The following is a 23,622-nucleotide window of genomic DNA, read 5'->3' on the forward strand; positions in this document are numbered from 1 at the left end:
GAATTTTTGGTAGAGGTCACCTGTTCTTAATTTATTTATCATTATAGTAGGTAGTACTAACACAAATTATTTCATGAAATAATCTAATAATTGAATATTTAAAAATTTTTTTTTAAATTATACTTTACTTTTTTATACACTTTGCATCCACAGCTTCTGTTTATATGTTATATAAAATATAAGTTTAGACATTTTAAACTAATCTTTCCCTCTAACTGAAACAGGAAAAAGAAAAGAATCTAAAAAATTCTTTTTGAAGGCAAACCTTAATTATTATGTTGCAGAGATAAGGCCAGATTAATCTAATTAAAGTGCTTATCAGTTTAATACTCCTACTTGTAATTGAAATATAGATGTTACATAAAATATGTTAAGTTAACCAGACGTTCTGCTACCACTAGTGAAGGACAAAAACCAAAAGAATAAAAATTAAATTCTTATATATATGTGGAACTGCATAATTGATCTAAATGAAATTAAATCAATAAATACATACCTTTAAAACTATATTAATTCAAGTTCAAATTCAAACTTATTAAATCTATAACCTGAAAATCAGGAGGAATAAATCTTCTCTGATGCCTTGATATAAAAATCATAAACTTTTGTTTCAATAAAAATGAAAATTACATTTCATTAAGCATAAATATCTATATGTTTACAAATTCTGAAAAATCCTGAAATTCCTGAAAAGACATTCCATGTCACTGATACATAGTTATTCCAAAACTTTAGAAATAGCCATTAACTTAATTCTTGTGATACCTAGATACACTACACCACAAAACACCATAGAAGAAATATCCATACATAGATAAAAAATTTGTCACAATCAGGTCACTTTTCAAGTTGTAGTTTAATTATTACTCTATTAATCAAACTTTCTTATTCCATTGTGCTTTTAATTTTTAAATCCAGGTTCAAGTGAAGCTCCATGTTTCTAGAACCTTCTGGTCAAACAATTTGAGTAAGTTGATAGACCACACTTATAAACTAAACACCTTTATTAACTTTTTAGATTAAAAAATAAACCTTAAGGTTAGGATAGCTGGCCAAGTCCTTACAGCATTTAAAAAAAAAAATAATAACTCGTATTTTAATTGCTATAAAACATTCATGCTCAGAATATTGAACAATAAATTATTTAATATTCCCTCCTTTTTCTTTAACTTAGTTTAGGACATAACTTATTGCAGTTAAGCATAAATATATATATATATATATATATATTTCTCAAGTATTAATTCAAGTCTCAATTTACAATCAGTCAATTTTCAATTACCGTTTAAGCATTAGAACAAACTGATCATTACTCAGTCACTAACTTTCAGAATCTTTATGATAATAATTAAAAACAAATGAGAAAAAAAAATCACATACATGGTGAAGTCTGAAACATATAAATCACTCCCACAGATTACAGGCCCAACTGCAAAATCCCCCAAGAATTACCTGGAGAATATGAAGATCGAAATGATTGTCCTGACAGGTGTTTGTAGTCTTGTCAGATAGAATTTTTTTCTTCTTTTTTTCTTTCTACTAGTTAGCAGACCCACTTCCAGAATTCCTGTGCATGTCTTCGAAACACCTACACTCCAAGGTTCCATTTCCACAGTATAATACTTTCGAACTGCAAGCCTTTCTTGCATGTGTTTCAAACTGGTCAAGAAGATGGGGATCAAGAAAACTGCTGGCTCAAGAAAAAGGCCCTGTTCATCAGCTGCGGGGACAACTGCACATAATTTCTCAGATGACAGAAGATGAAGCATCAGAACCTCATCTTAAACCTCATTTTTGAAGTATATAACCTAAACATTAGTCAGAAGATAAAGAATAAGACTTTCCTAAAGACCGGGGAAGCCAAGATTAAGATTATCTTACTGGGAAACAATACTCACCGGTTAATGCATCAGAATAGCTAAGGAGAAGTAGGCAACATCTGCGAAAAAGAAACCTTCTCTGTGGAAATGAAAGGGGTCCAATGCACTCATGCAGGTGAGCCCACAATAAGAAAATTGCCCTTCCTTTTTTTCTATTTCTTAATTCTTTCTTATTTCTTCAAGAACCAAACAAAATCTGTTTTCTATGCTGTACAGCTTCTGAGGAAAACTAACTTTCAATGCCCATCTAAATATTACTGACTGGAAGATAAAATTTAAATCATGCTGTGACTAATACAGTGTGAAAAATTTATCCTCACACCATCTGAAAGAAAACAGCTGTCATCAAAGCCTGTCATCTTGAACCCCATCAATGAGTTGCCAAATGCATGAGAAACAAAATACAATTCCTCTTACCTTTCCAAAATGGGAAAACTTCACTTCATGTCCTTAATGTCAGAGAAGAAAAACTTGTTACCTTTCCCTTCATTCATCCAGTGAATAATGATTGGAAAAATCCCTTCATTTCACACACCCAGTGACGAAAACCCTTCATTGGCTATGCAATGGAAAAGCGCAATTTATCTAACAAAACTTGAAGCTTCTCTCTCTGGTCAACAAAAGCTGAGGCAAAAGATGACTAATAAATTGCTTAAATTGAATAAATAATAATAAATTAAATTAAATAAATAATAAATTGCTTCTTTCTTATGGCAAAAAGTGAAGAATGGTTGACATCAGAACACTGACCAGCGTGATTAACCCCCCTAATAATATTTGCGACAGAGGATAGAATTAAAAATTTAGTTTCTTCTCATTGGGAAGAAGTAATTTCTTCTAGTATTTTTTTCCCACCATTGATGATAAACGAGTCATCTTTGCTTTAAAAGTCATAAAAATAGACAGTAACTTAAAGAATGAGCACATGATTCATGTACTAGATTGAAGATTAGTTGTATGCTTGTGTGTGCGTGTGTGTTCCCCCCCCCCCAATATATAATTTTTTTCTAAGATGTTTGTAAAGCATAAAATAATTGCTGCACAGGAAAGCATTTAAATGCTGAAACCTGATTACAAATTTTGAAAATGTTGCTGAGAATATTTCTTAAAGAGAACAGGTGAAAAAGTACTAATATGGTAAGACATTAATTTTAAAACAAATAAATAAAAGACAATTAAGCTATAAAAATAGCTAATAAATTCTAGCAATAAAGGTATAAAAATGGAACCTATAATTATATAGCTTATTATTCAAGCTGCATAAAGAAAATGACGTGATTTTGGCATCATTCTCATGCATGAAAATTCTTGCTTAGTGCTAAAATTCTTAAAGAAGTTGTTTAAGTTTTGTATAACTTGAGATCATTTCTTCATTTGATATTGTTCAATCAAGAAATTTAAGACAAACAACTCTTGTTTTTCAGGTTGTTTGTTCCTGTTTATCAGGTATTGTTTTCACTGACTATATCAAAAAATGTATTTGCAAACTAAAAAAAAAAAAAAAAAAAAAAAAAAATTACAATGTACTATTAATTTTATGCAATGCTTCTTTATCATCAAAAGATTTAATAACACTGATTTTTTTTGTATACCAATACAACTACTTCATAACCTTGGTGCCCAGAATTATAAATAAATTACATAAATTTCAATATCAACTCCATATAATATCTCTGATTGCGATTAATCAGTAGAAAATGCAGATGAACTGATTAATTAGAAATAAAAAAAACATTTGACAGATGTATTTGAATATGTGCAAAATGTAAGGAATAGGATGGATGAAAATATGTTCAAGAAATAATTTTAAAAATATGTTATTACATGATGAAAGTAACAATTAAAAAATTATAATTCTAACAGAGAATAGAAAGCAAACATTTAAATACTGAATTAAATGTTGATATAAATATCAATTTTAATGTAGATTACTTTAAATCTATCTAGATAATAATAAAAGGATTGACTTACTTTTGAAGTTCAATTGTTTTATATATTTGACTGGTAAAGGTAAAACATATCAAAGCTATCTGCGTAATGGAGGGATGATTTCATGGAGGCCTGAGACTGTTTTAAAAGATAATGATTGACCAAAAGACAAAATCAGTTGGCTAAAGAATGAGTGTTTTGACATAAATAAACAAAATTATACCGTAAAATTTTGGTATGTTTTCCTTCGTGTTAAGATCTCTTTTCAATATTTTAAAATTCGGCAATTAACAATGTATGAAAAAGTAACTGTAAGATTTTTTTCCCTTATTACTTTTATTACTCACTGACTCATATCTTTTTGTAATTAATTCATAGTTTTATTACTTTTCTGTGTTAATTAACTGCTGTATTGCACTTCTCAGTATTTTTAAGTCATGTTAAAAGCCATTATGCTAATGAATAACTATCATCACCAAAACCTGTTCTGTGAACTGATCACCTCCACCAAAGACCAAAATTATCGGGAATGATAGATACTTGTCTTAAGAGATTTCTCCATATATATTATATTATATTAAAAATTCAGTTATTTTTTTGTCTTTTTTGAGATATAGAAGGCTGCATGGAATACATTATGTATGTGTGTATATCTTAGTGAAAAATGATCATCATCCCATCGTTATCTTTCCGTCAATATAATGTTTTAGGACCCTTTTGCTTTAGATATCAATCAGATTTGAAGCAAACCTTTTTTTCCTGCCATTTATTCAACTTGGCTGTTTTGTAGAAAAGGTAGCAATCTGTTAGTGCAAATCCAAGGTTGCATGTTGAAATAAGCCAACTTTCCAGCCGAGCTTTGGTAATTTCTGGCAGATCATTCATGGTGCTTGCTGTGATGCATTATTGTGCAGGAATCAAGTAACACTGTTCTGTTTAGTGACATTTTCTCTGAAATACTGTAGCTGCTAATAGTTTTCAATGAAATACTGTAGTTGCTACAGTTATGCTTGCATTTTAAGCGCTTTTTACATGAAGGACATATCTCTGAACAATTTTCCCTCACAGACATGTCTCCTGATAGCATTTCAAGTACACAGGGAGATTTTATATATAAGTTCCTCTGATCTACTAAGCCAATCAGAGTAGTCAAAGAAGATGATGTTATTTATATCCAGTAGACTTTCATTGATCTCACAACAAACATAATAATCTGCAAAGTTTTCAATGCCTTTATCTTTTAAGGTTCAATTTTCTAAAAATAAGTTGCAGTAATAATAATAAAAACAGATGGCTTAATAGCAGACAGAAAGCAACAATGATTAAAAAGACCAATAAAAATGAAAATAAATAAATAAATAAATAAATAAGAATTATAAATTTTGAAAAATATATAAATATAATTAATCAAACAGGAAAGGAAAGCAATTAATTATGAAATATAATACATGTACGTATATATATATATATATATAAACATTATGTGAAAGTAGAAAATAAATCGATTACTTCATATATAGCAAAAAATATAACACATATTGCTGATAAATAGATTAATATTAAAGCATCAAAAAGATGCTTTAAAAAAAGTACATGAAAAAAGAAAAACAAATTTTATCGCTTTATAAATAATAAAAAAGCTAAGAATTATATTTATATAATTAAAATAAAATTATAATGCAAATAATTAATTGATATAAAATTTTATATATAATAATAAAATAACATAAATAATATTTTATGTAGAATAATAAAATAACATATATAATATTTTATGTATAATAATAGAATAACATATATAATATTTTATGTATAATAATAAAGCAACTTGTGATTATTGTATGTTTCAAGTAAAAAATTTAATAATTTTTATAGTAACAGAACTTCGCTAATTACAAAAACAATAAAATATTTATTTTCAGTAGGGAAAAAAAAAAAAAAAAAAAAAAAAAAAAAAAAAAAAACAGAAAATATCTCAGTTGTTTTCGAACTCACAATCTGCAATTCACAGAAAATTTAAATACTTCAGTAAATGTGCCAAACGATTGAGTTAGTTAGACGTAGTTCAAAAGTTGAAAAATCATTAACAATAGAAAATTGGAAATATAATCAAATGCAAACAGATGATAAATTAAGCTTTTCTTGTCTGTCAGACTTCCCAGAACATAAGAGTATAGTAATCCCCTTAAACAGGAAAAATATTTTAATTTATTTGTTAATGCTAACAATTGAGGTAAAACAATACATTGCTGTATAGCTTACAATAGTGTCAAGGTGAAAAAAATATTCTGTTTATAGAGAAATCAATTGGAAATTTTGATTCAAAAGAAATATTGCATCTTAAATTGATTAATTTTGTCAAAATAAATGCAGAAACTCCAAACGATTTATGTCATGCTATTCAGCAAACTAAATGCTGAGAGTAGCTACCCTTTTTCTGGATACATGATTTCCTTATGCTATGTTATTGGCTGTCACCAAATATGTTTCCACTGACTATGTATCCTGTTATGCACAAAGATTATGACTCCTGGTGTAGTTACTGTATCTGACGTGCCAAAGATGTGTTTCCCTGTGTAGATGAAGTGGCACAGGCACATGTCTTCCCTTGTGTAGATGAAGCTTTAAAGGATTGTGTTGACCAAATCCATTAGAAGCACAGTATTTTATTATATTGATGAATTTTTGCTTTGGCTGATGCCTAGACAATGTGTACTTTGTTTAAATTCAAATGAGCTTTATGCTGGCTTAAAGGAATGAGCCAAATTTTAGTATGGCAGTAAATCATAGAAGCAATAATTTCTACTTGCTGTTATCAATGGACAGATAATCTCATTGTTCAAACTTGATTACAGTGCCAAATTTTTGCAGATGGTAGATTTTACCCCCAAGATCTTTGCAAGATCTGTGGTGGATCATAGTAAATCCATATTTTATATGTGGATCTACTGCAATTTCCTTTTCATTGAAAATGCGGATAGTAACATATGGTTTTTAAATTTTAATTATGGACATATAAATATGTAATAATTAATATATGCCATAGTAATATAAATATCAAATAGGTATGAAATCAAAAAATTAATTTTAATTTGGTTTTAATTCACATTTTAATTAAGTGAATTAATTGATGTCATGGAATCATATTACTTTTTATATCAATTTAAGTGTCATCCATTGTTTGTTTTTATGTACTTTCAATGACTTTCATTTTATTGACTTATTCAAGGAGTTATTTATATTTTTTCTGTTTAGAACTACAAAACATATGGAGGATCATTTTTATATCATCTTGATGAAGGTGCTCCTCTTGTTACTGTTGGTTTTGTGATTGGTTTAGATTACAATAATTCATACATCAGCCCTTTTCAAGAATTTCAGAGGTTTAAATTACACCCTTCAGTTAGACCTCTGTTTGAAGGAGGAACTCGTATTGCATATGGAGCAAGAGCTCTAAATGAAGGAGGATTCCAGGTAATTACTATTTAAAAAATTAAATAAGGAACAAGACTGAAAAATTAAACAATTTTTTAAAAATCTTATTCTTTTCAGCCAAATATTTAGAGCCAGATTCTTAAAATGTTTTGGATCACTTTTTAAAAATTCAGATTTTAAAATAAATGCATAATAAATATAATAAATAGGCATGCTCTTGACAGTTAAAAATATATATTAGCATTCTTGCTATTAGTAAAATGGATTCATGAATGAGAAATCATTAAAACAAATTCTTGACTTCTTAAAATTTGTATTTAAGAGTAGTGCAAAAAGAAAAACTATGTGAATATTAAATAATGTATTATTACTTTATATTTCATCGAAAAATTGAAGTTTTTTTTTGGGGGGGGGGCGGGATATTTTTCTAACATATGCTATTATTCTCATTTCTAAATTTTCTTTTTTATAATCTTTATTCTGGTTGTTCTTTCAGTCACATATTGTGAATTGTTTAAATAAGTTTAATGTGCATATAGGAAAGTAATAATTTTATATACACTAAATACACACCTCAAAAAATTTCAAAGAACTTTAGATCACTGCTTTTAAAGTTTGAAATGAGTTGTATAAATACATATAAAAGGATATAATTATAATTAATGTTGAATATGCAATTTAATGCATACCAAGCAAAATCTCATCTTAGATATTTCATGTTTTCTTTAATGCATTAGCTTTCTAATTTTTGTGAATCAACATAATTTTCATTAACAGTATATCTCTTTAGTTTGTGAGCTTTGGCATAGAATATTAAATATATTTAATTGCTTTTGAAAAAGCTATGAGAGAATTGTTAAAATTAACTAATCATCTCTCTTTTTATGTCTCTGTTATAATAATTTTCTTCAGCAGTTAGAAAAAAATTTAAAGTTAGGGAATTTGTTAACTCATTTGTAAACAGTAGTACCTCCTGTTAGGGTACCTTTGAATAGAGACCTTAATGTGTTTAACTCTTATTAATGAACATATTAAAGGGGGGACTTAAGGGAAACTGAAAAAAGTTTCAAAAATAAAATAAAGTTAGAGAATAAATAAAAATGGAATTCTTTGTTAGTAATCTTCTGGGATTTCAAAGGCTAGTTTATGCTGAGTGAAAAATAGTCTTGTGATAAAGGAACAATGAAATATAAAAGTTTATCCCTCTGGTTTAAAAACTGCTTTACAGTAGCAAAAAGGAGAGCAATACATTGGGAAAAAGCAAGTTGTGGTGCAATCCAAAGGATATTTCACATTTTTAGAATTCAAAATCCATTTAATCTTGCTACAGTTTTCAGTATGTGAAAGAAAACACGGTTAGTGAGTTGTAAGGTAGTCCAAGACAGGTACCAATTTAAAAGAAAAGGTGGTGAGATGATTGGACCATCTTTCAAGGCAAAGGGAATCTCACAATGTGGATAGGGTGAAAACTTCTATATTAAATTCTTACTGGAACTGGGGAAAAAAAGAAATATAGTTTTGTACATGTGAGTTATTTTTACATGTGTTATCTAGCACGGCTTCAAAGAAGAAAAAATTGAAACAAAAAGTTTATATAATTCATGTAGCATAAATTAAGAAGCTTAGTTTGAGAGATTTAGGGCAGGAATTTGGAGTAAGTAAAACCGAAGTAAGTCATGTACTAAAGGATAGAGAAGAAATATAAATATTATGGATTACTAATTCAAATGAACATTCTGAAATTTAGAGAAACTTAAACATGTGAAAGTGATACAGTAGCTTTCAGTTGGTTTTATTCTGCAGGAGCAAACAGTATTCCTGTAAATGGAGTATTATTGCAAGAAAAGGCAAAAGAAGTTTCGAAAAATCTGGGACTACAGAACTTCAAAGCATCAAATGGTTGGTTAGACAAATTTAAGTAAAGACACATTACTATTAAAACTACTAGTAATGAAGAAAAATAAGTCACATGTAACAGACTGGATAAAATAGCTAAATTAAATTTGTGAAGGACATGAGGCAAAATCGACTACAATGCAGATAAAACTAGATTATCAAATTTTGCATAGTATAACTCTATGCTTCAAAAGAGGAAAGTGTTGTAGTTGTAAAAGCTCCAAAAAAATCTCATGGTGCTATATTGTAACTTAGATGGAGAGTCTGAGCAACCACTTGTACATGGAAAAGCTTAAAAACCAAGATGCTTCAAACACATCATTTAAAAAAACTATCAGTTCATTGGTATCACAATAAATAGTCATGAATGACGCAAAGCATAATGTCAGAATGGTTGATTGCTCTTGATGAAACAATATCTAGAAAAAATAGGCAGATTCTGCTATTTCTTGAAAATTCGCCAGCTCATCCATCAAATGTAAAACTAAAATCAGTGAAATTAGTGTTTTTTGCATCTAATGCAACATCAGTATTACAGCCTTTGGACCAGGGTATAATTAGAAGCTTTAAGATTCGTTAAAGAGAAACTGTTTTTATGATATGTTCTTTGTCAAGTGCTTGTGAAAAGCGTGATCAGCTTACAAAGTATATCAATGTATTGAATTTAATACAGTCAATATAAAAGGCTGTTAAATCTATATCACAAGCACTGTTTTAAGAAAGCAGGTTTTTGAAATTCCATTTTCAAGTGCCCTCAGTGAAAATACTAATGAAGAAAAGGAATTATTTGAACTTATCAAAATTTGTGGCAGTGTTCAAATGCAAGAATATTCAGAAATTGATAAAAACTTGTATACTGAACACACCAAGATTGGCATAAAATCCTTTCTTTCAACTGTAGTTGCAGATGTTAGCTTTAACAAAACTAGCTGGGAAAGGAGTGAGAAAGATGAAGAAGAGCCAGATCAAAAAGCATGACATAGAAAACTATACAGGTGCCTTGAAATATAACTCCTAATTAAAAAAGTTCACAATGACTGTTGGAGATGGTGAAAGACTTAAGATTATTAGTGACTTTAATATACACGAGAGAAAAGTGCTTGCAGCTCACAGACTTTCCAAAAATATTTTAATAAATTTTTGTAAGTCTGAAATACTATTGTTCATTTCGTACATCTATGCAATAATTAAACTTTTTTAATTAAGAATTTTCATTTTTCATTAACTTCAAGTTCAAATAAATACCTGTGACTAAGATACTTATTTATATATATCATTTATTTAAAGCCTGATTCAACCTAAATTTCTACTTAAATTACAATTTATTTATTTATTTTTTTAAAGAAGGGATACCTGCATTTAAGAGAAAAATATCTGGTCCAGTAGATATCCCTTATTGGGAGGTACTATAATATATAAGGAAGGATTTACACAGTACAATTATTTTACTATTAGTACCTAAATGAGGCTCACCAATGGCCGAGTGGTAAAAGCCACTGAGCACTGGTAGTTTGGTAAGGGGTTTGAGACCCGGCAAATGAGGTGGCTGCATGGGCGTTTTCATGGTTTTCCACATATGTAACATGTATGAGCCAATTTCCTTAAAAAGTCTTCCACGGGGCATTCCTCCATTTTCAAAAGGCAGAGCCAATAAATGCCCAAGGGTGGAACATGCAATAAGTAATAAATAAATAAATAAATAAATAAATAAATTAACAATAAAATTTAGAAGTATCTTGTAAGATACCTTGTAATGTACCTTGTATTATATCATTGACATACAATAAATGACAGATTTTTGAGTAAGACATATTTTATCACTTTATTTTGTAAAGGAATTATTTATACTATCTAAAAGATTATGTAAAATACAATAATGCATTATAAAGTATTTCCATTTTGTATTTAATTGATACCATTTTAGTTTATCTTCATATTCACAGCACTGGCAAAGATATTTTGAAGATTTAATGTATTTTTAAATTAAGTTATCATTTCTCTAATGTCAACATCCATTTCATTTCTTTAGCTTTGTCTTTTTGAAATGTATATCCAAGTGATTAATTATATTGGATTTCTTTATTCTGACTACTGTCTTAGAGCATTCCTAAACTTACATTTCCGGGTGGATGTCTAATTGGCTGCAGTCCTGGTTTTATGAATGTGCCTAAAATAAAAGGGACACATAATGCTATGAAGAGTGCCATAATAGCTGCAGAAACTGTTTATGACCTCATCACTTCAGATAACGTAGAATCAGCAACAACTGGTAAATTTTCTCGATATTTATCTTTTGATTCATTTTACACTTTTATATCAGAAAACACAAATGCTATATTAGAATATTATGAATTCTGTGTTTATATAATATACTCTATGTATTGTATAATGTAATGTTTAATGGATGAGAATTTCCTTCAAAGGAAAAAAAAATAGTTATAAATAGCATCACCAGAGGGCGTTTTACTTTGAAAACCTGTAGTAAAAACATAAATCTTTGTCGATGTCATGCAGTAGCTGTTATAAAACCTAGAAACATTCACAGAGATTTTGTTTTCAATCTGCTTGTTGCTCACAATGATGATAAAGTTTACTAGATTGCACTTTATTAGTAAAATTGTTTTGCCAAAACAGTAATTCCATAACAGCTACTCTATGGAAATTTCGGACTTTGTTTCTATGAAGTCCAAATAAATGTTAAAAACCTTCTGAAAGTGATAACAAAATAAGAAAACAACAAGGTCATTTTCTGTTCATCCTGGAAGAGGAAGGGAAAAAAACTGGTCTGCAGGAGCAGTACATAAGTTTGCACTTGAGGTTAGAGGACACAGCTTCAAACTTTCAGGCTAACACCAGTGTCCTGCATAAAGCAGAGGCGCTGAGTAGATCACGTTCTATCGATAAGATCTAGTGAAGAATAATCCGCAAGATCTTATTGATAAATGCAATGGCTGCAATGAACGTTTATAAGGATATCTTCCGATATTATCCTTATAAACTTTCACAAATGCAGCGGTTGGTTCTACATGATTTTGATGCTTGACTCTGGTTCTCACTTCGGTATCGTGTTCGTTTTGAAGTCGATTCACAATGGCCTTGGAATATCCTCTGACAGACAAAGCGCATTTTCATTTGGACAGTGCAATGAATACTCACAGCTGCCAAATTTGGGAATTAGAATATCCACATGGTGTCTTAGATGTTCCATTGCATTTTACCAAAAGTGACAGTATGGTGTGGATATTCTATGCCATTCTCTTCCTGTATTTCTTCGAGAAGTTGAATTCCACAGGCCCAGTGACATGCTTGATCACCGGGCAGCGATATGCATTGTTCTTAGAGAACAAAAGTGTTCCATCCCTGTGTGTGTAAGGCACACACAATCTTTATGCAACATGGAGTTCCTCCACATATTGCATGGTGTGTTATGAATGTTCTTAAACATCATTTTACAAAGCAACATGTTATTAGCCAGCACTTTCATAATGTGTGGCCTCCCCAATCCCCCAGACCTCAATCCATATGGTTTTTGGCTCTGAGGGCATTTGAAACATCTGGTAAGTCATGATAATCCAGGAACTTTACCTGATCTTAAAGCCAACGCCAACATTGTACGCCAGATGCTGAACTTTTCCCAGCACACACTTCGATCAATTGTGGAACATGCCATCTTGCGATTACAGATGGTAGCTGAAAATGATGGCTATCATGATGTGGAGCATGTTTTTTTGTAGCAAAATTTGTAAAATTATAAAACTATATTAAAGGCATGGCTAAATGTGTAATTTATTAATATAATGTGTAACCTATGGTGGTGCTATTTGTAACTTTTTTTTTCTTTTTTCTTTTTTGGCGAAAGAAATTCTTATCCCTTCGTTAAGTCCACCACAAAAATTTCGCAGTTTTCTTATCACTGGTTTCGTCTGTAGGCAGCTTTGAAATAAAGCTGTTTAATTATAGACACCCTGTATAAGTATTACAGTATTACAAACTTTTTATTTTAAAACAAATTATCCCAATATTATTTCTGCACAATATGCTTCTGAAAATTAATTATAGGCAAAAAATAAGAAATTTAAGACCAAATTAAACAGTTGTGGTAGATGCTGCTAGGTTCAATAAGCTTATTATTGTTGTATGTGATAATATCATCAATAGATCTGAAAGTGTGTTAAAATTTTTTAAAATCATTATCTGAAATGTTTTAAAAAATTTATGTTCTTTTGAAAACAAATAGAGGTTGCATAAGTAAGCAGAATAAGAACTTCCCATTGGAATACCATTTGTTTGTTTGCCATCTCTGAAAAGTCAATGCTGTAGTATCTGCAATATCCGATTAATCATCCCATGGGCCTCTAAGTAAAGCAAACTTATCAGCCTCAGTTTCAGAGTAACAAATGGTACTGGAATTCATTCAATAATGAGTTGGACATGGCAATTATTGTTGGATAAATTCTGCATATTTATATACACAAACGCACAGCTCAAGTACTGTCGCATCTCAACTTTAGAAGAGAAGTAACTTTAAATTTAATTTGAATGAAACTGAAAATTCATAGTATTCCGTGTGCACATCACTTACAATCTTAAAAAAATGTGAAAAAAAAGGTGCTTTGAGTCCAAGAAATGGTTTTCCCAGTACTCAGGCAATAAACAAAATTATGATTTTGTTATGAATAAGAAATTAAGTTGTTATTTTTTATTTTCTTAAATATTAGTCTTTTTACATAGGTGTAAATTATTATTTTTTTTTTTTAGTCTATTTCTATATATCTATTTGCTTTCACATTTTTCTATTCATAATTTCTTTTATAAGCATATTGATGAAGAACTTTATCTTTATAAATGATTAATAATAAATATAATATATATATATAATATATATTATATATATATATTATATTTATTGTATTATAAATACTTTATAAATGATTAATGTTTAAGCTATAATTTATAATAAATAATACATTTTATAATAAATATAAAAATTTTAGTCAGAACTCTTTCAGGTTTGTATATATAAACTGTCTGTTTTCATTTTTTTCTCATCATATTTTCTTTTGTAAGTGTTTAAAACCAACTTTATATTTTAAAGATATGCTTGGATCGTACAGAAATGTTTGACATGACAACTCTTAATGAAACTATTACACTATGCGAAGGAAAAACAAGAAAAATAGACACAAGGGGGCATGAGCTGCTCAAACAACGTAGATGGAGCTGGCCGCAAGCAAACATTGTAAGTTAGCGCCCGTCCCTTTCGCCGTTGTCATTGAGAGCTTGGACAGCAATGATGGAAGGTGATTATCACAGTCAGCGTTGGACAGTATGGTTCCTATGGAAAGAAGGGATACAGAGTAGTGAGATCCATCGTCGTATGGTGTCGGTGTGTGGGAACAAAGCATCCTCAAGGTGTACCGTATCCTGATGATTGGCCAATTTCAGCAGTGGATTGGAGACTGGAGCCAAAGGTGTCAGCACGGGATGACCAGCAACATCGCATACAGCAGCAAATGTGGCAGCCGTGTCAGATTTGATCGTGGTGAACAGGCACTTAATGTTCAACAAGATGAAGGAAGAGACAGGACTTGCACTAGGAACATTGTAGACAATTGGGCATGATGATTTGGAGATGATAAATGTGTGTGCAAAGTGGGTGGACTCGGACTATGTCTTGCTTGACAAGATGAAAGACGCAGTCAGGGGCCAACATGTTGAATCTTCTGCCGAATTGCATGCAATTGTCTATAGGTGGTGCACCAACACCCCCACTGACTGGTTTACCAAAGCCCTTTGGGATTTCCCAGCCAGACGTCAGAAGTGTATTGACATAGGCGGGAATTATTTCTAACTGATGTACTATTAGTTTTTTGTTAATAAATTGTATTTTGTTCTGTGGTAGCATTTGTGTCATTCATTTCTGTATGACCTAAATATTAATGCTTAATATATGTAACTCAGTAATAAATTTTAATTTTTAGTCAGAACTATTTAAAACTTGTGCATGTAAGCCAAATTTTAACGCTAATTTATTATGATTGCAAAACATGTTCAAAAACATATCGCTACAGGCCAATGTTCCCAAATAAGAATATGTTGAAAATTAATGACCACTTTTTCCCCCCAGAAATTCCTTTTTCTGTAGTTCTTATAACTGTGTTTTAATGCAATTTTTATGAATAAATAACATTTCTTGCTTTTCAGTCATAGCATGGGATTTAAAAGGTTAAACCACCAATGTGAGTGCAATGAAAAGCTTAACTGTAATAATATTAATCATTGCATTTAGCTTGTACTTTCATCCCCCCCCAGAGTATTTATTATTTAAGGCCACACCAAATATTTAAGGCTATGGCCAACTACAGTCACAAATATTTATGCTTGTCTAACTATTGATAGTATAAGTTCTCTTTCATTATTTTATTATTGTTTTTTTAAAGGCACACAGTTAAGAAATATGCCAGTTTTTAGCATACTGTCTAACAATATAGCATCTTCCAGACTTATGTAACAGATAGTACACTGCAAAAAAAAAGGGGGTACAGTTCGATATCTCCCATTCTACTAGGCCAATTGACGAAATTAAAATTGCGTTTTTCATGTCTTGAAAGCGCAACTTAAAATATATATTAGATTTATATATTGCATTGTTCTAACATAAGTATTTTGACACAAAATGGGGCTTTTCCTGAAATAAAATACCAATTTTTTTTTCCTAAATATAAAGTTTTGTAAAATTTGGTGCAGAATTTATAGAGAAATTAAAAAATTTAACTTGGCGCATTTTTTTTTTTAAATTTGCACCAAAAATAATTCACTTGGCGAACTTCTTAACATATGGCAACCTATTTTCCTTTCCCTTCCATTTTGCAGGAGCAGAAGAAAATCACAGCGTTCCTAGCTTTTTATATTGTGGTTGAGCGGAAAAAAAGTCACATTGTTTCTACTTTCAAATAATTTTAACAAAGTGCATACGCCACCTTTGATGTTATTAATTGCTTTCAACAAATATGCCAAATTTCAAAACGCGCCAGTATATAAATTCACATATATCTTCGTAAATTTTGAATTTTTTTTTTGCAGGTATGCTTAGAAACACATCTACTTTAAAAGATGATGGTAAAACTTTTGTAGATTGTAATTCAAAATATTTTTCAAAAAATTTATAAAAATTATTTAAAAATACAAATTTTAAAAATAAATCATGAAAAAATAGGCGAATTTTATTTGGAATGATAAAAAATTTCAAAATATCAAAGGAAGAATCAAATAAGTTTAGTAAAAAAAAAGAAATATTAATAAATCTAAATCAAATTCAATTAATGTTGAGGAGCTAAAATTTTGAGAGCTAATTTTTTAAAAACTACTCGAGCGATTTTTGCAAAACTTGGCAATTTGGTTACCTATATTAGAACAATGCTATATATAAATCTAATACATCCTAAGTATCGCTTTCGAGACACGAAAAACGCAGTTTGAATTTCGTCAATCGGCCTAGTAGAACGAGAGATATAGAACTGTCTGTCCCCCTTTTTTTGTGCAGTATACATCCAGATATGCTGTCTGGGTGAGAGTGATTGCAGTTAATTGAAATAAACACAACAAATTAACCGTAGTAATTAAATTTATAACCATCATTCAACACATATCAACACGAAATAGCCAACATCTTTCAGGAATGTTATTTGATTTATGTACTATATTTAGCTTGTCTGTGGTAAAATATACAAACAATTCAGTTTCTTGAAATTTTTTATTGGGGTGCTTTGAATCTTTTGTCAGGCATTGTAAATTATATATAGCTGTTTAATTGGCAGTGAACTAAAATATGGGCTTTCGTTCTTCTATGAAATATGTTAAAGAAAAAAAGGTCATGTTATTTTTTATGCAAATAAAATAAATCTATATTACATTATTGTTAAGCATGAAAAAATTAGAAACGTAGTGCTATTTAAATTACTGTGTGTTTTAATATGATTACAATGTTGTAAATTTTTAAGTAATAACAATAAACAATTTAATTTTTTAGCTGATGAAATGAATAAAAGTTAACACTACTTAAAATGTATATTTAAATCTAAAATAATACAATGATATTGTATTTATATGTATATTTAAATATGAAATCCATATATATCCATCCTTACTTAAATATACTTGTTAAATTGTTTTTCTTATTATTATAGCTCCTGAACCTGTAGAATATGAAAGGAAACTTAAGGAGAGTGATGTTTGGAAAGAACTGAAATCTGTTCGGAATATTCGACCCTCTTTTCATTCTCCTCTGGGTGTTTATGGGACAATGCTGTATACTGGCATATTCTATTATTTAGGAAGAGGGAAAGAACCTTGGACATTATCACATCACGGTGAGACTATGCAAAATAATGCTGTATATATTATTTCAACCAGTGTTTATCATTGTGGGTCCTAAGCTCCACAGGGGAGCAATTTGATTCTTAAAGAAAGCAAGTGGAAAATAAGTTTATGTGTTTTTGCATTATTTTTATATATATTTAATAGTCTGAATTCAGCAATTTCTTTGTTTTATTCATTTATTTGAAAAAGCATATAATAATTAATTTTTATGTACTAAAATTAAATTATTTTAACACAGTTTTTAATTTATATTATATTTATATCTTTCAGTCACACAGTAAAAGGAGTGTTGCAAGAAACAATTCATCAATATACAGAATATTTAAAATTTGGTTTCATACTTGCTATCCACGATGGTGAATGATCATCTTTTTGTCTTTTAATGGTGAATGGTCTTAGAATGTTTGACGAATGAATTAGTGAAATGAAGCTGACTTAAGACACATTTGAAGGCAAAACATAATAATGCTCATGTAAATTACTTTTAAAAAAAGAATTTTATAAAAGAGTAACATTAAAGTTTCTTTTCATTACTCACACTGCAGTTGTCAATCATCCTTAGGCTAGATATGAAATTTCCGTACTCATAATCAATCTATATATAAATCATACTGTAGAGATAATTTAATCAAACCATCAATATCAATATTTCTTAAAACAATTATGGAAAAAGATGACAAAGACATGAAAGCTTTGCCACTCAGTAACAATACTGTTAGTGGAATAGATGAAATACAACTAGTTGAAAAGCTGGAAACATGAAAATTCTCAATGTAAATGGATCAACTCTGAGAGACAGTGAAGCATTACTGATAACTACATAAAATGTATTGCTAGGGATTATTTTTCTGAAGAAATGTTATTCTGTAAATCATTAGAGGGCACCTCTACCTCCAAAGATATATATAATAAATTGCTTAGATATCAATTATATACCAATGAAAAATGTAACATGTGCTGCAGATGATCCTTCTAGTAGTATGACAAGCAAGAAGAATGGCTGCTTAAAACTGACGAAAGATGCGAATCCAGAAATGATTCTTGTGCAATGCATTATCACAGTGAGAGCTTGGTAGTTACAAAAATTTTTCCTGTTCTTAATGAAGTTCTAAAATCATACTAAAATCAGTTATAAAGTATATCAGTACTATTAAAGCTAGTGCAAGATGGCAGTATCTCTTCAGGCTGTCTAACATTTAGAGACCATGTGAGACTTTTAGTTCAGAATTCTCTCTTGAAAAGGAACTTCTTGAAGAGATTTATGGAATTACCTGAAATGAAGCATTTTTTAATAATCAATGGTAATGGTTTGTTAATGATATGAGTTATTTAGTCAATATTTTTGAAAAACTAAATATATTAAATCAACAGTTTCTAGGAACAAATACACTTTTGTTGATGCAAAAGCAAAAAGATATTCAATTTCTTTACATTTATTGAATTTTGTCAAAAAATATGTTTGTAAGAAAAATTTTGAAAAGTGTTATTGGCTGTAAAAGTAGGAAGTAATTGATACTTGTTATTGTCAACCATCTGAAAATTCTGTGGGCTAATTTAAAGATTTTCTGATTTAAAACAAATTCATTTTTCGACCTGGATGGTGCAAACAATGTTAGTGGATTTGTTTGATGTTTCACAGCAATACCAAGAAAAATTTCAAAATAATAAGTTAGTTAAAACTTTATTTAATATGAAAGGAGTGAAGACATAGCTTTGTGATGAAACAGAAATTAAATACGTAAATTAAACCAACTTTGCAAGAAAACTATTGTTATCATTTCAATCTCCATATTTAACTGAATGAGGATTTAGTTATGTAAATGATTTTTTTGCTGAAGATAAGAAATTGACTGGATATCGCAAAAGGGAAAGACTTGAGAGTGAAGCTGATTAAATTGGAGCCTAATATCCGCAAGCATCAAGCACAAGGATCTCAATAATTTAGTATATTTATCTAGAAGAGACCTTACATTGTATCCTGAAATTATTAAATAATTAAAATATTGTTAATAATTAAAATGTCATAAAAAATCTTTCACTAGAATTATTTTGTACTTGAATATCAGATCTCAGTTACATGTTTAAAAAGTTATATGTTTTAAAAATTTATTTACTGTTTTTTCTTTACAATTTCACAGTGATTTCTTCCTTAAGCCTAAGTCCTGTATCCTGAACAAGTTGTCATTTAGGCTTCATTCAGTGAATAATTCAATTTTTGAATATTCAAAATTATGTATATATTACATAGAGGGCATCAAAATTTAAGAAAGGCTTAGGTGGGGCTTGGTGGGGGGGGAAGTTTGAAAACACTGATTTAAACTGTTTGCAGTGAGTATCAGGCTTTAATAAAAATATGTAATCACCATTTGATATTTGAATGCTTTTCTTTGTTGGTTCTTATTAAATATAATTTCAGGTGCTGACTATGCTAAACTAAAGCCTGCATCCGAATGTAAACCTATAGTATATCCAAAACCTGATGGTGTTATAACTTTCGATTTATTGTCATCTGTAGCACTGACAGGAACAAACCATGTAGATCAGCCACCTCATTTAACTTTATTAGATGATTCTGTTCCTGTTGAAAGAAACTTGAAAATTTTTGATGGGCCAGAGCAGAGATTTTGTCCTGCTGGTAAGTATTTTCAGTACTTTAGAAAAATAACTATTTAATCATACTACTATAAATTAATGTTCTAAATTATGAGATGAAATGGATTTATTGATGAAATGGTAAAGCTTTATTTTTAAAAACAAATTAATTTTGCTAAAATTTAATACTAAAATCAAATTTAGTGAATGATAAAAATAATTCAAATGAAAGTTTATAAATTAATAAAAAAAATTGCTATATAACAAACTTCTTTTCATAAAATTAAGAGAAAGGATATCTCAAGGAACATAATTTAAGATATAAGGCATGGTGCGCATATTCATTTTACGAAAAATATTCACATTAAGTACAAATAAAAAGAGTAATCAGCTTGTTGTCACGCTTATTAAGCAATCTGTCCATCTGAGTTTTTTCACATCCAGTCACGTGATACAGAGCAGATACTCCAATTTTATTGGTGAGTGACAGTCATCATGTTACAGTATCTGTTAAAAGCAAAGGCATACCCTGAGTTTTCTTAAAGGGCATGCTGCTGAATACCAGATTTAAAAAAAATATATATATTTATGAATGGAAGTTAGAATTGCTTGTTTTCGAAAGTTGGCTATAGTACTGCATATTAGTATATTGTTAAATATTGCATGATGTGTAAAATTATAAAATGCATGCAATAAAAATTTTAAATTCATCAGATTTAAGGTACGAAATGCTGAAATGGAAATTTTTTCAGATAAAATTTGTTAATAGTTTATATCCAATTATTACAAAGAGTAACAAGTTTATAAACAGTTTAGTTTTTGCATGATTGATGCATATCACATTATAATATACTTTGAACTATAATCAGTAAATAAAGTATGTTAATCAGTTATTGATTCATCTTTGTGCCATATAAAAGTTGAACACTAATGCTGTCGGTGCTGGTATTGGCAAAATCAGCATCTCATTCTTGTAAGTTTCATCTGAATACTAATGGTATTTCCACATGATATAAATTTTTATGTGCAAGTTTATTTTCAATCTCAAGAAAAAAAAAAAAAAAAAAAAAAAAAAAAAAACAGAAACCATTCAGTTATAGTGTGTGTGTTGTTAAATGTATTTAAGAAAATTTTGGATAAACTGGAATAAAGAGGAAATTTCTCATTTGAGAAAGTTTACAGATTTACACTTATTTTTAGAATCAAGCTTAACGTTTTTTTTTTCTTGGACATATTGCAATTTCGCAATACAGATAATTGATTTCTCATTTTTCGTTATATATTCTTTTTGAAGGGAAAAAAAAATTTCTTTTGTGTATTGTCTTTTTGTGAAGTGTGACTGTGCTTTTTGGTTGAAATAAATTAAGAAATCACCATTTCCTTTATATGGTATTCAGGTGATTTTTTAATTGCAATTTATAAATCATTTAGTTCAAGCAATAAAAAATATTGGTATAATTCTGTTTTAGGGACCAAAAAAAAAAAAATTCCAGTAAATATAAAAAATATATATGTGAAAGCGCCAAATCTAGTAAACGATTTCAGCAAAGGTTCTCTATAACTAGGCTTGCCAGATTTCAGAAATATTCAACCGGGACACCGGAATGCCCCCTGGAATCGCAGGTATTCTAGGATACACACCCTTGGCAAGTTTTTTAGAATGTTTTAGAGGGTCGTTCATTCGCAATGTTATGAATAAATGGTTACTTAATAGGAACCTAATGTGTTCCTATACTTAATAGGAACCTAATGTGTGTAAATAAATGACACAAGCCTATAAATAAACCAATCCTTTCACAGGATTCAAACCCTCACCCTGCCATTTAGACTAGTATTCAGCCTCTGCTAATAATCACTTTACAGTCTAAGCGGACAATAAATCAAAAATAAATATTTTCATTCTGAGAAAAATAAAAATGCATTTATAGCTAGCTTAGTGGGGGAAAAATTCTTTTCTTTGCACTGAGATATATATGGATTTTTATTTGGGTTTCTAATCCATTGAAACACATTTTGACCAAATGAGTGTAGCTCAGAAAAATTTTTGGGAGGTTCTCATTTGGACTAGAAGAATTTTCTTCCTCACCTGCTGAAAATTTCTGACACATTTTGCTCTCCTCATGGAAGTTGAATCACTCATTTTGTTTGTAGTACCAAGATCAGGTTTGGTAAATATCTAACTCCTAAATAAAATACGGCATAAATATTTTCTGTTAACAATGCTTTCTGTTATTATTGCTATTCAAGTGTACAGTGGAGTTGATTTGAAGCTCCAGTAAGCTCTGGCTAGAATTACTGTTTCATTAAAAGAAAAACTGATAAGTACTGGAACCAGACTTTAGCTGAATTCAAGTCTTGATCTGAGAGAAATTTGCATGTTTTAGAATAAATACTAATAACCCACTGACATTTTTAAATTCATAAGTTAGAACTGATCATGACAAAAGAAAACCTATCCTTAATATGATAAAATATTAACTAGCTAGTATTGAGAGTGGTTAGAGTGCTAAATCTGCTTTCTCCTTATAAACCTTTTTTCACTAATTTATTTAGTTACACAATTTTATGACAAGTCATGATGCATACAATCTAAAAAATGTCTTTGGAACAGTTGCCTAGTCGAGAGGCATTTGGAATACGGTTGCAGTTAGAATTTACATCACAGTCCTTCCACCCTTTGATTAATAATGATTACACAATTAGTAATCAAAATATGCAATAAAGTTCTTAGTTAAAAATAATAATTTACTTTAAAAGCTCAATCCAAAAATCTAGGAGGTAACTTAATAATCTTTCCACTTCTTGTCACAACAGTTTTTGGTTCATTGGTGGGGCACGAAGAGATTAATCAGGCAAGGAAAGTTTCTTTTCTTTGTTTGGATCCTTTTCAACTGATGCAGATGTTTCCAAAAGAAAAATTTTTTGAATGGGTTGTACCATCTCTGTATACTCTGTTTGAACTCGAACTACTCTAATCTTTCCATCTTTACTTGGATATACATCAATTAACTTAGCCACTGACCAGAATGTTCTCCGTTTTCCTTCAGTTTAAATTAGGATGATGTCTCCAGCATTTACATTGAAGCAATCTTAAGGCTTTTGCAGATGTTGAATATGTTGACCAAGATACTCACTTTTAGATTTCTCTCTCAAAATATTTCTGAAATCTTGCTGACATCTTAACTTTTTTTAAGGTTTATTTTATTGATTTGATATAAGTTGGATACTTCAACTTCTTTAGTTTCTCCCAGAAACAATGCTGGGGTCAATGGAATAAGGTCCTGTGAATCATCAGAGACATACATAAATGATCTAGATTGTTAAGTCCACTCCACAGATCTCAAAAACAGAAGCGTCTCGAACTATATTTTCGTTAGTTAAAGATACTGGAATACTCTCCATTTTTTTAGCTTTATGATTTTTACATTTGATGCATTGGGATATAATTCTTTGAACTGCTTCCTACTTTTAAGCATCCAGAATAAATTCTGTTAGCTTATAAGGCAGCATG

The 23,622-nt window shown here is 29.7% G+C and overlaps 1 protein-coding gene across 2 annotated transcripts in view; it reads left to right on the forward strand.

The window, feature by feature from the left end:
- Etf-QO (electron transfer flavoprotein-ubiquinone oxidoreductase) overlaps positions 1–23,622 on the forward strand; it is an 88,645-nt gene that overhangs the window by 53,649 nt on the left and 11,374 nt on the right. For both annotated transcript variants that reach the window (XM_035368247.2, XM_035368254.2), the window contains 4 exons: positions 7,065–7,283; positions 11,241–11,409; positions 17,327–17,509; positions 19,936–20,154. In XM_035368247.2, the coding sequence (XP_035224138.1) occupies positions 7,065–7,283; positions 11,241–11,409; positions 17,327–17,509; positions 19,936–20,154 (790 nt within the window). The remainder of the gene's footprint in view (positions 1–7,064; positions 7,284–11,240; positions 11,410–17,326; positions 17,510–19,935; positions 20,155–23,622) is intronic.

The sequence above is a fragment of the Stegodyphus dumicola genome, chromosome 3 (genome assembly GCF_044657685.1).
Source record: "Stegodyphus dumicola isolate Sdum_Otavi_A_Nest chromosome 3, ASM4465768v1".
In the NCBI taxonomy this organism is placed as follows: Eukaryota; Metazoa; Arthropoda; class Arachnida; order Araneae; family Eresidae; genus Stegodyphus; species Stegodyphus dumicola.